Raw genomic sequence first — 13,293 nt, forward strand, 5'->3', positions numbered from 1 at the left:
TAAATGAGGAATGACAGTAGTCTCTACCTCATGGGGTTACAGTGAGCATTAGGGCCATCAATGCACGTAAAGTTCTTAGCACAGGATTGGGCATTAATCCTGCATCATAAACGTTGGCCATATTTTGTTTTAGCATTATTTTTATTAATAGGGTAAACTGACTCCAATGTATCAGAGTGCCTGTTGCGTTACAGCCTCATCCGCACTGGGGGTTTTGGTTTTGTTTGTTTGTTTGTGTTTTGCTTGCTTTTGCTCTCCCTCTGTGCCCTGATTGATGTGATCCTTTGGCCTCCCTTTTCCTCGCAGGTGCTGTTCTCGAACATCGAAGACATCTTGGAAGTTCATAAGGATTTCTTGGCTGCCTTGGAGTACTGTTTACATCCCGAGCCTCAGTCTCAGCACGAACTTGGCAATGTTTTTTTAAAATTTGTGAGTACCATGGCCCAGCCTCTGTCGGAGCCTGCGGCTTTGGGGAAGTGGGCTTCTTCCCCAGCTTCCTCAGCAGGCCTGTGTGGGAGATGGAGCGGCAGGTGGCAGGCAGGCCCAGCCTCTGCTCCCGGGAGCAACGGGAAGCAGTTCAGGCCCAGCAGACTAGTGGTATTCTGAGCGGGCTCTCCCTCCCCTCAGTGCCACGTAGAGTGTGGCTCCCTTTCCCTCGGGGCTCCTTGCTGAATGCCTGTGTCCTGGGGTTCCCATGACCTCCTGGTTTGGCAGGGCCCTTCTGCCGCAGAGTGACCGACAGGGGTAGTCAGTGCCAAGAGGGAGGCCTTGGGTCAGACAGACCTGGGTGTGAGTCCCCGCTCAGCCAGCCTCTGGCCCATGAGGGTGTCTTAGGGTCCCACTTCACCTGCTGGTCCGAGAGGCTGATGCTCTTCCTAATAGCCTCTGTCTTCCTGCAGGATTGCCAAGTGGCTTGGAATAGTGAGGGGATGGCTGGAGGAAGGAGGGGGTGGGCACCCGAAAACCCAAGCACTAACTACCGAGTTGATCGCAAACTTTGTGCCGGGCACTGTTTGCAGTGCTTTACATATTATCATTCATTAAAACTTCACAACAGCCGGGGCGCCTGGGTAGCGCAGTCGTTAAAGCGTTTGCCTTCGGCTCAGGGCGTGATCCCGGCATTCCGGGATCGAGTCCCACATCAGGTTCCTCCGCTGGGAGCCTGCTTCTTCCTCTCCCACTCCCCCTGCTGTGTTCCCTCTCTCGCTGGCTGTCTGTCACATAAAAAAATAAAAAATCTTTAAAAAAAAAAAAAAAACCAACTTCACAACAGCCTTCAACAGTGTGTACTGTTACCGTTCTCACTTTGGAAATAGGGGAACTGAGACCCAGAGAGGGTAAGTCCTAATGCAAGCTTTCACAGCCCGAGAGCGTTGGAGCCTGGATTTGGAGCCACTGTAATCTGGCCCCAGGGCTTATGTTTTTCACCATCTTATATGATAAGTCTCCTGAAATACATGGTAAACATCTACTGTGTGCCAGGCACTGTACTTGGCTCTGAGGATGCTGCCCTGAATAAGCGGGCTCGTGCATGCTGCCCTGAGGCTCAGAGGCTGGAGAAATGGAGGAGGCCATTTCAGATGGTGACGCGGGCTGTGAAGAATATAAAATACAGATGTGGCAAGCAGTGACTCTGCTCGAGGTTGCTTGAAGTTGGGAAGTCAGGGACAGGGTTGCTAGACTGGGCCAAAAAGAGCACCCAGGATATCTGAGTAAATGTGGTAAATGACAGATTAATTTTTTAGCATAAATATGTCTCATACACTATTTGGGACGTACTTATACTAAGAAATGCTTTGTTGTTCATCTGAAATTTTGAACTCAACACAGTGTCTTGTGTTTTATCTGGCAACGCTGGTCAGGGCAGGCCTCTGGAACGTGGTGAAATGGAATGATCTTGGGGAGGGACATTCCAGAGGGAGAGATTAGCAAGGACAGAGGCCCCAGACTTGGGAACAGGCATGTCCCCAGGAGGAAGGCAGGCACCCGGTGTGGCCGGAGCAGAGTGAGTGACGGAGGGAATGCAGGGATGCCATGGGGGCAGATCCCACAGGGATCTTATTCTAAGATTTTTAGCAGGGAGCTCATGTGGTCCACACATTCCGAGCTGTGTGAATAGGCGGATGAAAAGTTGGGGAAACCCTTGCAAAAGCGAGACCTGGATCTCTTGCTCGCCTCCGTGCTGGGGGAGATGTCTACATGGCCAGCTCCTTCCCTTCTCTGTCTCAGTCTTTTTGGGTGTGAAGTGAGTGGTTTGGAGCAGATGGTCTCCGTGGAGTATGTGTCACTCCCTGGGTAACTGTGGACAGCAGCCATCACCTCTGACAATCCTTGAGGCCTCCCCGGGGGCTCGACCCTCTTCCCCAGCTGTCCCTAGCTGGCACCTGTCCACTTCTCCTCCTTCACAGCCCAAACCCACAGCCACACGTTCTCCACCCGCCACATCTGTGTGTGCACAACTGCTTGTCCGTTTCTTCTTGGCACAACAATCAAAGCCCCATGTGGGGCCCCTAGGAGGAAATTGAACACTTGGGCTCTTAGCTGTCTAAAGCAGCATTTGCATATCTGCAGGGTCTCAGGCCTGAGACACAGCTGGGATTGGGCTCAATGAAAGGACAAGGGGGATCATGGAGCTGGGCATGGTTTTGAGGAGGGGGTGTTGCCATTTGCTAAATTTAACTACTCCAAGCCTCAAGCCTTTGGTCGCCTGCCCTTTCCACAGGCTGAAGGAGAGGAGGACACTTCAGTGTGTATCCGAGAACGGGCTCAGGGAATGAGGAATGACAGACCTGCAGCGATCTTACCACTCGCTCCCCCCTCCTGCAGCCGTGGCAGACATTGCTAATCAATCACAGCATTCTGCCTCTGGGCTCCCCGGGGGAGCTCCAGAACTCTTCTCACCAGTGTTCCAGCCAGTGCTACTCATCAACTGAGGTTGGCATGTGAGAATACACAGATCTGCCTCTGCTTTCTGGCCCAACCTTTTCATCGTACAGATGGAGATAGACAGGGAGACCCTGTCACCTCACCAGGCTTGGGTCCAATTTTTTATTTTCTTCTCCTTTTCAGAAGGACTGTCTTCATTGCAAGTGACAAAACCACCAATTCAAATAGGTTTAAACAAACAAACAAACAAACAAACAAACAAACAAACAGAAAAGACTTTATGGCTCATACAAATGAATATTCTAGTGAGTGGGCTTTAGGCATAGCTGGATCCAGGGCCCCATACAGTGTTTTCAGGACTTGGTCTGTATCTTTGGGCTCTAGTTTCCTCTGTGTTGGCTTCATTCTTGAGGTGTGAGGGGTGGGTGTATGCTTCACATGGCCCTCAGGAGTTTCAGGCTGACATTCTGCCAGTTCAGCAGTGACAGTGCAAAGGGAGCTTCTCTTCACAGTAATTCCAACATGAGTCTTTGAGGGCTGTCCTTGGCCCCGCTGGGGTCACATGGCCCCTGCTGCCAGGACAGAGAGCTCTCTGATTGGTTTGGCCTGGGTCGTGTGCTCACTTGTGGTGCCTGGGAGTGGAGCGGGGTCAGTGGGCTCAGAGTGGAGGAGCTGGTTCCCAGGGGAAACATTGGGGGCCATGACTGGAACAAGGGGGAACGGCTGCTGGGTGGGTAAAGCAAGACATGGTCCAGCAAAGAGCTGAGGCTGTAGTTGGGGTAGACCAGGGTCATCTGGAAGAAGCGCGGGGCTGGTGTGAGGCCTGTTGGGCCCCTCTCAGTTCCTCCTTCGGCTTTCTTGCTTTCATTCACGATGCCTGCTTGCTGCCGGGGACTCCAGTCCCCACTGGGACTACGGCAGTGACCCCAGCAGCTGCAAAGCCCGCCCCCATGGAGCTCACATTTTGGGGGGAGTTGAGGGAGGCAGATAGTGCACAGCTGAGGAGTGAGACGTACTGGGGGTCAGGGCCTACCGTATTTTCCAGATTCTTCCTTGGTGGCCTGTTCTAAACCTGTGAACCCTCTCAGCTCCCTTCCTCCCCACTCTGCCCGCCTCTTTGTCCGCCATCAGAACCTACCCACCCACTGCCCCACCCTGTCATAGGCCAGCTCACCGTGGGATAAGGAATTTGCTGAAGTCCTAATAGTAGTCGTAATAGCAGCCCCGGTAACAGCAGCAACAATACCAGCTAATATTTAGTGAGCCCTTGCCACGCACCATTTTCAGCGGTTACAATGTATTCACCCGATAATCCTCACAACCACCTCCTGGTGGAGAGGCCGCTGTTGTCTGTACTTCATGGACAAGAGTGCAGGGCTCTGAAACCTGACGTGCCTTGCCCAAGGCCACAGAGCTGGCGGCCTGGGGAGCCAGACTCTGAACCTGGCTGGAGAACTTGCACTTGGACTTACAAGGTTGGTGCTGATAGGGCCATGGAGGCTCTGGTGGCTTATCTCTGAACAGGACTGATGGCAGGGTCTGTGGGTCCCTGGGAAAGTTCAGGCTCTTCTGGCTGCAGAGCAGTATTTTCCCCCCCCCTAGAGCTCCTTACACGTGGTGGGACCTCCTGCTGTCATTCCTGTGCCTGCATTCGGAGCCCAGCCTCCGCTGTAGGGCCCTGCAGACCCTCTCTGCAGCAGCAGGCTCCGGGCAGGCCACTTCCTGTCACTTTCATCAAGCGAGGCCCTTTCTCTCTTCTCTGCAGCCCACGTCACCGTGGTCTGCAACAGGGGCCTGGCTCCATGTGCGTCTTGCAGCCCCCCCCCCATTGTTTTATCCTTGCTTGGGTGAACCCCTGCAGTCCAGACTTCTGACATGTCTCCAGTGGACTCGATGGGCCCCGGGGCTCACTGGAGACAGTAGAAATGGCAAGAGGTCTGCTTGGGCAGTGTGGGGGATGCTGGGGTCCCCCCTCCCCATCCTCGTGTGTCTGCAGACACTGGGTGAGGGAGATGGTCGTTGGTGACTCGGGGCGTGTTTCTGTGTGCCCGCTGACACTGGCGGCAGGGTCTGGAGCACGTGGCTTCTGTTCTGGGATGTTTCAGATCCTTCAGCCACTCCTGGGAGTACCCGTCGGGGTTGTTCGTCCCGGGTAATCGCGACATTGTTTGTTTTGGTGTTTTTCTCTATTGATTCCTGTTTGTTGGTTGTGTGTGTAGCCAATACTTTCAGAGGATTTTGAAATATTCTGTAGAGTCCCCTGTGTCCCAGGTACTGTCCTCCTCATTCTGCACGGATTATTTAACCCACCAGCCGCTCAAGTCGTGGGGGGCTCTCATTATGTCTGTGTGTGGATGGGCGAACCGAGGCAGACAGAGGTGAAGCAGCTTGTCCAAGGTCACCTGCTACTCCGGGAGCACAGGGCTGGCCTTCCGACCCAGGTGGTCTGGGTCTAGAGTCACTCTGAGCTTTTCATCATTACCTGCAGTCCCCCTCCGAGCTTCGTGGGTGGATTTGTGGCTCGCGATCTGTCCCCTTTGGCCTTCTCCCATCCCCATCTTTTGCCATGACCTGGAAAAGCACACCAGCGAGGGGTTTCCGAGAGGTCGAGTCCTGGCGCTGCCGCTTCACCAGGCGTGAGCCCTCGGGCCCGTGACTTGTCCTCGGTTCCCCCCATGTGCCACTGGGGCAGAGAGAGTCATTACCTGTCAGGTTGTTGTGAGGAGTGGGTAAGTGGACCCGCATTCCATGAGAGCAGCGTGTGGCAGGGGCTAGGTGCTCAGCGCACACTCAGTGTTGGCCAGCGGCTCTGGCAGTGCGCCCTTCGCTGTTGAGGACGTCTGCGTAGGTCGTGGACCCACAGCCCCCAGAGCTGAGCCACGGCGGGCTGGGACAGCTGATTGATTCTGAAACCCACTCTCCCTCCTCTTCGGTTTTCTCTTTCCTGCAGCCACCCGTCGGCAGGATGCCTGGGGCTTTGTTTAGAACCAAGATGAGATGCTTGCTTTGCAGACCCACCTCTTCCTTCCTTAGCTTCTTGGGGTCCCCTGCCCAACCCCCAGCCCAAGGTCAAGGCCCTTCAGTCCTTCCTGTCTAGTGGTCTTATCCAGGACATCCTTGTTTAGGGTTCGGCAGGTTGGGAGGTGGTGTTCTGTGAGCCTTTTGGAGCCGAGAATGTTCAGTGCAGAGCTTCCTCTAGTCCCGGAAGCCCTGACTGATGGTTAGAGACCTGGTGACCCACAGGTGACCTCTAGATTGGAAAGAGTCCAGCTTTGGGCTTAGGGGCATTTGGAGGTCAACAGAGCTATCCCCATGCCTCAAGACTGCCACGGCTGTGTGGAGGCGACCAGGGATCTACTTTACCCCCCAGATTCCTGAGCCTTCTCTAGATTCTTCAGGTTCATATATACAGGGCATTGCACATAGTAGGTGTTTAACTCTAGCTAGTTAGCAAGTGTTCATTGAGGGCCGACTGTGTGCCAGACATTATGCCACAATCAGGGAATAAATACCTCAGTAAACAAGACGAATGTGGTCACTGCCTTTAGGGAGCTGACCGCTACGTGGGAATAGACAGATAAACAAATGATCTGAATCATTCCAGATTACACCTGGCTGGCTACTTTAGCTAGCTTCGTCCAGGTGTTGCTTGAGGAGGTGGGATCTAAGTTGGGGAGTAGCCAGGCTTGGGGGAAGAATGTTCTGGGTAGAGGGTATGGCAAGTGCAAAGGCCCTGAGGTAGGAATAGGCTGGCAAATTCAAGGAGTGGCTAGAAGGCCAGGGAAATGAGGTCAGAGAAAGGCAGGGTCACATTATCTGGCCCTTGAAATTTATCATCAAGTGTTGGATTTCATTCGTAGTGTAGTTGAATACCACTGGGGGGGTTTTCAGCAGGGGTGTGACAGTCTAACTTGCGCTTTAATGCTAAGGATGGACATTTATTGAACACTTACTATATGCTGAAGCCTTATGTTTTAATTCATTTAATGCCTCTAACAACCCTATGAATTAAGGAGTATTAAAAACTCCACCTTCCCGGTGAGGAGACAGAGGCACACAGAGGCCAGGGAACTTGCCCGAGTTCCAACTTGGAAATGTGGAGCCAGAATCGCAAGCCCAGGCTGCTGGCTTTGAGTCCACGCACTTGACCCTGGGCCGTGCTGCTTCCCGAAAGGTTACTTGGGCTGCTGAGCACAGACTTGGTGCAGGCGTGGAGGCTGCGAGGCCCACAGTGAGCAGGCACCACCCACCTGAGGTGTCCCTCCTGCTGTGTGGTCGCTCAGGGTCTGGGGTTCCTCCCAGGCTGGCCCAGCCATCGGCACATCTCAGAGCGTCTGCTTTCCTGCCATGGACTCTCTCCCACAGGCTCTGTCCTTGTCTTGCAGAAGGACAAGTTCTGCGTGTACGAGGAATACTGCAGCAACCACGAGAAGGCCCTGCGGTTGCTTGTGGAACTCAACAAGATCCCTACTGTGCGCGCCTTCCTTTTGGTAAGTTTCCTTGTCACCCTCCCTTCTGCTCTGCTTCAGGCCTGCGGATCTTTGGGCACAAGAGAGCTTTGCGCTGACCCGTGTTGCCTGGGTCAGCCGGGCATAACAGCTGGGGTAATGCTGAGATCACCAAATGTTTTCTAGAAAGGGCCAGATTTTTGCCTTTTTGCATCACGCAGTCTCTGTCACAGCACTCAGTTTTGCCGTTGTAGCATGAAAGCAGCCGTAAATAATATATAAAGGAGTGAGCATGGCTGTGTTCCAGTAAAGCCGTATTTACAAAACAGGCGGAGGGCTGGATCTGGCCCCAGGGCCACGTTTGCCAATTCCTGATCCAAAGTAACGATCCTGATAAGAGTGGCGGCAATGGTAGTAATGATTGTATTGTTAGGATTATTTAACTGTAAGTGAAAGAAAATCCAGTTAAAATTGGCTTATGCCAAAAAAATTTTTTTAGGGGTTCATTTTCTGGGAAGTTTAAGACCCAAGAGGGCTTCAGGCAGAGCAGAATCTAGGTGTTCAAATATGTCATAGGAATGTGTTTCTCGGTTCTGCTTTTCTCTGCCTTGGCTCCATTCCCAGGGAGGCTTCCCCACGTGGTGCCAACATGGCCTCCAGCAGCTCTACGCTTACAGCTTTCATAGCAGAGCAGCTGTAGGGTACAAGAGCTCCTCTTCCTCAGCAGTTAACAGCAAAAGTCCTGGGTCTTAAGCCCATTGGCTCAGCTTGGCTCAAGACCTTATCCCTGAACCAGTTGCTATAGGGGGAGGGTTTGGTTGTTGCTCTGATTGGTCACTGCTGGAGCTGGGGGGCGGAGTCAGCTCCACCCATACCACAGGCCCTAAGGGTGGGGTGGAGTCCTGAAGGACTGTTGGTTTGCCCTTGTGCAAGTAAGTTGGGAAGAGACATTGGTCAGGCCAGACCCCAGACATCCCTTCTTCTCTACCATTGCAGAGAGCTTCACTTGTGTAGAAAGGTTCTCATTTGTGATTTCCTTGGAGTTTTACCAGCCACTGTCTGTTGTGTGTGAGTTAGGATATACGTTCCTCTGCTCTGCAGACATCCCAAATAACAGTGGTTTAAATAGGACGTTTATTTGTCTGTCATGGTAACAGTGTGGATGTAGTAGACAGCCTGAGGCCGCGATGGGGGCCCTAGTGTCGGGCCAGTGCCCTGGGCCATGCGCTCATCCACGTGGTCCAAGTTGACCTCTCACTACTTCCACATTCCGGGTAGTGGGGTACAGGAAGGGTGGGAAGGAGGGCCTGCCCTTCTCCTTTTAAGGGCACCGCAGGAAGTTGCACACATCTCTTCTACTCACATCCAGGACCTCGCCACATGGCTATACCCAGCTGCAGGGGAGGCTGGGGCGTGCAGCTGTGTGCCCAGATGAAAATTCTCTTGCCGTGGAAGACTACAGTAGGGGTCACACAAAGCCCTTGCCAGCAGGTGATTTTGATGACTCTAAAATCTGAAGTGACTTCCCAAGAGTCCGTGAAGAGCGATTGAGCTTCTCATGGGTTCGAATCCTGATCCCTCACTTCTAAATTCCCAGCTCATTCAGTCAAAGACCAACACCCCTGCCCCCAAGGACGGTTTTATTTTCCAACAGCACATAGAGAAAAAGCACACAAAAGTAGAACAGCTAACCGGGCACAAGGAGTGTTAACCATGTGCCCAGAGGGCTAAACTACACAGTAAAATTCTGACCCGTGCTTCCCCCTGCTGCACAGTCTCCAGCAAAGTATTTCCAGAATTTTGACTCAAACTGTGTGTTTCCTTCACTAGTGTGTTCGGGTTGCTTGGTCTATTTCTTGGGAGCGTCTGAAGAAGGGCAGATGGGTTTCAAGTGTCTTAGTGTTCAGACTGATGCTGTTGGCTGCCCTTACCGGCGTCCTTGCCTTGCCAGTTGTGTACTTACATTCATTAAAGAGTTAAGCCAAAAACAAAGATAAAGTCACGTAGCAGCAGACCACACACGGCCCCGTTTCTGTGATTGACCTGCTGACTTGAGTCCCGTAGTCCCTGCTGCCCAGGCTCTAGGCTCCTGGAGGTGTCCCCGTGGGCTCAGCTGGGTCTTGGGAAGCAGGAGATGCCAGGATGGTGTTAGCAGGGGTGTGGGAAGGGAAGGGCCCCACTTTCTCTTTCCTTCCTTCCTCTCTCTCCTGCAGTCTTCCTGGTGGGCCAGGCTGCCGTTTGCCTAGCAGCAGCTGAGCGGGGTTGGATTGGGCAGGGGAGGACACGGGGTGGGGGGTGCAAGCCCATGCATCATCTCCCCCCCCTCCCTGCTGGTGTCTCCCAGCTTTTGGCCACCTCCAGAAGAGCTGTCTCGAGTCTACCATGGGCTGTTAAGGCATTGGGAACAGACAGGATCTGGCTTTCCAGTCATGATGTGGTATGTGCTCACTGAGAGGATGGGGACTTCATCATTCTGAGACTCAGTTTTCTTATCTGTAAAATGGGGGTAATTTATTCATTTATTCATTCATTCTAAGTCTTGGGGTACAACAGTGACCAAGGCAAGAAAAGCCCTTGGTCTCATGGAATAGCCATTCTAGTAGGAGAAACTTACATGCTATGTCATGTGGTGTTAAGTCCTCTGGAGGAAATACAGTAAGTTAAGGATGACAGGATGTTTGCAGGGAGTTAGGGTGGGGGCTGCTATTTTAGATTGGTCTGTGGGAAAACCGTGTCTTAGGTGATGTTTAAGCAGAGACTTCGGTAAAATAAGAGAGAGAGCCACGAGTATCTGCAAGGAAAGCATTCCAGGTAGAGGAATTGTACGTCCCAAGGCCCTAAGGTAGGAGAGTGGTTGATGAATACCGAGAAGGCCAGGGTAGCTGGAATGGAGAGTCTGAGAGGAAATGTGGGAGGAAGTAAGATCAGAAGAGTCTAGAGGCCAGATAATAGAAGGAGCATTTAGAGAGTGGAAGGGATCTGAGATTCTTAAAAAGCTCTTTTTATTGCAGGATATAGCGACACATACTCAATGCACTCGTAGTGGAACACCTCACCCGGATCAATTCTGTGGAGGAGGAGAATTTAAAGAGATAATTTTCAAAAGTTCTTCCCATCGTGCCCTGAGTGTCATCTTGCTAGAATAGTGAATGGCAGCTCTGTGTGTGTTTGCTTTTTTGTTTTTCCTTAAACGAAAATAATGTGAAACAAGAATTTGGAGTGTTTGGGGAGAAGTGCGGTTGGCAGCTTTGACAGTTATGTGAAAACCCCTTGATCCTGGACAAAGAGCCAGGCCCTTCTCCTGCCAGGTCCTGGGGGCTTCTGGAAAGCACTCCCCTACCCCTGGGCTCCCCTCTCTCTGCCCGGAGCTGACATCACCAGGGCAGCTTGTGGCGAGCCCTGGCTCGGAGGACAAAGGCCTGAGTGTGAGCAGTGTGGGGCCTGGCCTCTCCCAGCTGCCACAGCTCAGATCACCCATCTGTGCCCCGGGGGCGGGGGGGGGGGGACGTGTGGACGGGAGCCGTGCGGCTCCTGCCAGAGCAGGGACCTGGGCTCCCCTGGATTCTGCTTCTCCAAGGAGAGGGCCCACTGAGCTGAGAGGCGGCCGCTCTGAGGCTCGGACCCGTCCTTACTTCTGTGTCCCATTTCCCATCTGTAAGAGGGAGATAACGTCCCTGCTTATCCCGGGCCGTGAGGATGAACTTTACTTATAGGCGGAGTGCAAGGTGCAGGGCCTGGCACGTGGTGAGCACAGGGCGAATGTTCTCTGGGCTCGTTTTCACTTGAGTATAAGCAGGGAACTTGTCTGCTTTGTCGGGCAGGTTCCCCAGTGCTTGGAACCGTGCCCAGCCCATAGTACACACACAATATATATTTGCGGAATGAATGAGTGAGTGAGTGAGTGATAGGATGAGAATCCTTTCCCCCAGGAGTTCCTGTGTCATTTGCAGTCTGCTCGCGCAGTGTCGGGGAGGAAGGCAGGGACCGTGGTCGCTCGTCCCTTAGTGTGTCCCTTCCTTCCTTCCCGCATGCATGTCAGCACGCATGCGTGTAGTGGGCACATAGTGAGCCCCGGGACAGGACAGTGAGGGGTTACGGTGGGGGACTCAGTTCACTTTCCGAATCCCGTTACCCTCCCTCTGCAGAGGTAACCAACCCCGTTAGAATTTGGTTTATTTTTCTTCCATGCCCGTCTTTGTATTTTACCACAGACGTGTTCTCCACGGACAATGCCTGGTTTTGTTGTGTGTGGTTTTAAAAGCTTTGTTTGAATGGGTTCATAGCATCCACATCCTTTGGTTTGTGAGGTCCGTCCGTGTTGCTCTGCGCAGTGCCCGGTCCCCCGTGTCCCCCGCCGTGGAGTGTGGCAATGATCAGTCGATGGGCGTATGTTTCCGTCCTTTCTTTGGTGGCTGTTCGGGTTGCTTTCCATTTTGTGCTGTTGTAAACAAGGCAGTTGGGACTGTCCCTGTTCCCGTGTCCTGGCGCGTATCTGTGCAAGTTCCTGTAGCTCTTACAGACCAGGAGTTAGCAAGCTTTTTTGTGAAAGGCCAGATAGTGAACACCTCAGGTGTTGTGACCACGTGCTGTCTGTCACACCCGCTCTGCTCCGCCACAGCAGCTTGGAAGCAGGCACGTGCAGGTACGGAAGCAAAGCATGTGGCTGTGTTCTAGTGAGACCCTGCTGACCGCAACAGGGAGCGGGCAGGATTTGGCCCCGGGGGGGACAGGTTGGCAGGCCCCGATCTGGGCTTTGTGCCGGGTGACAGGTACGCCTATTTCCGCCTCCCCTGGGTGTTGCCGAATTGCTTCCGAAGTCTGCAGCTGTGTTTTGAGAGCGCTTCCCCTGCTCGTTTGAAGGCGGCCACGTCCCCTTGCCGTCCCCGGCGAGTTTTAACGAAGGTCTTCTGTCCCTTGCAGAGCTGCATGCTCCTGGGAGGCCGGAAGACCACGGACATCCCTCTGGAGGGCTACCTGCTGTCTCCCATCCAGAGGATCTGCAAGTACCCCCTGCTCCTCAAGGTGAGGCGCTCGCCCAGCTCCTGCCCTGCGCGCGAAGCAGCAGAAAGCCCGGCGCCAACTGGCTCGCTCAAAAGTAAAACGTGGCCGTTGGGGTCGCCGAGACGCGCAGGGACCACGCTGGCTTTGGGCCGGGCCGGGTGCTACCAGGACCCTGCCTCGCTGTGTTCAGTTCTGCTTTACGTTCCTCGGGCCGCGCGCCGCCTCGCGTTCGAGGGCGGCGGGAAAGCGCGGGCCTCTCTCGTAGTAGCTCTGACAGAAGGCCTGAAAGCCACTCAGGCTCTGGCCATCTGGGACCAGAAGAATGTGATGTCCTGAACGGTTTGGGCCCGAGGCGTGTGGTTTAATTCGAACCAATTACATGAAGCCTTTGCTTGTGCCATTTAGCCTTTTTCTCGCCCGCGCTTAGACGTGCCTTTTACCCCAATGGCGAGGAGCGGGGCAGTGCGGCTCTGATGGGCTGAGATGTGGTCCAGTGCGGCGAGCCGGGCAGTGTTACGTTCTGGTGGGCTGCTATCAGGATCAGGTCCTTCCTGCCTGACCCAGTCACACTGAGCCATGAGCTCTGATTGGTGCAGACTTCGGTCATGGGCTCCACCGCCAGCCAATCACGTGATCCCACAGGCCGCAAGCCCGTGGCTGGGGATGTAGGACCTCCTCGTCACAGTGCTGGCTATTTGTGGAAGAGGCTGGGGGCTGCTGAGTGGGCCAAGCACAAACAGCCACACACCTGCCGACTTCACCTCTGACTGAGTCTCGGGAGGGCAGACCAGGGGAAGATTTGCTGCTTGCGTGGCGACCCAAGGAGTCTTCATTCCCAGCTTCAGAGTCGGCTTCTGGGCCGATCCCCAGCTGGGTGCATGGCTCTGCCACCATCCGTTGCTCTCCGCCCCGGGTCTTCGGTGCTTGGAAATGGCAGCTATTGGCCCGAGCCTCCCCT

The 13,293-nt window shown here is 53.8% G+C and overlaps 1 protein-coding gene across 1 annotated transcript in view; it reads left to right on the forward strand.

Annotated features, from left to right (window-relative positions):
• The window catches only part of PREX1 (phosphatidylinositol-3,4,5-trisphosphate dependent Rac exchange factor 1), a 175,142-nt gene that overhangs the window by 76,899 nt on the left and 84,950 nt on the right, over positions 1-13,293 (forward strand). Inside the window, exons 3-5 of the mRNA XM_026503688.4 lie at positions 307-429; positions 7,272-7,376; positions 12,255-12,356. Of these exons, the coding sequence (XP_026359473.1) occupies positions 307-429; positions 7,272-7,376; positions 12,255-12,356 (330 nt within the window). The remainder of the gene's footprint in view (positions 1-306; positions 430-7,271; positions 7,377-12,254; positions 12,357-13,293) is intronic.

The sequence above is a fragment of the Ursus arctos genome, unplaced genomic scaffold (assembly GCF_023065955.2).
Source record: "Ursus arctos isolate Adak ecotype North America unplaced genomic scaffold, UrsArc2.0 scaffold_16, whole genome shotgun sequence".
NCBI classification, from domain to species: Eukaryota; Metazoa; Chordata; class Mammalia; order Carnivora; family Ursidae; genus Ursus; species Ursus arctos.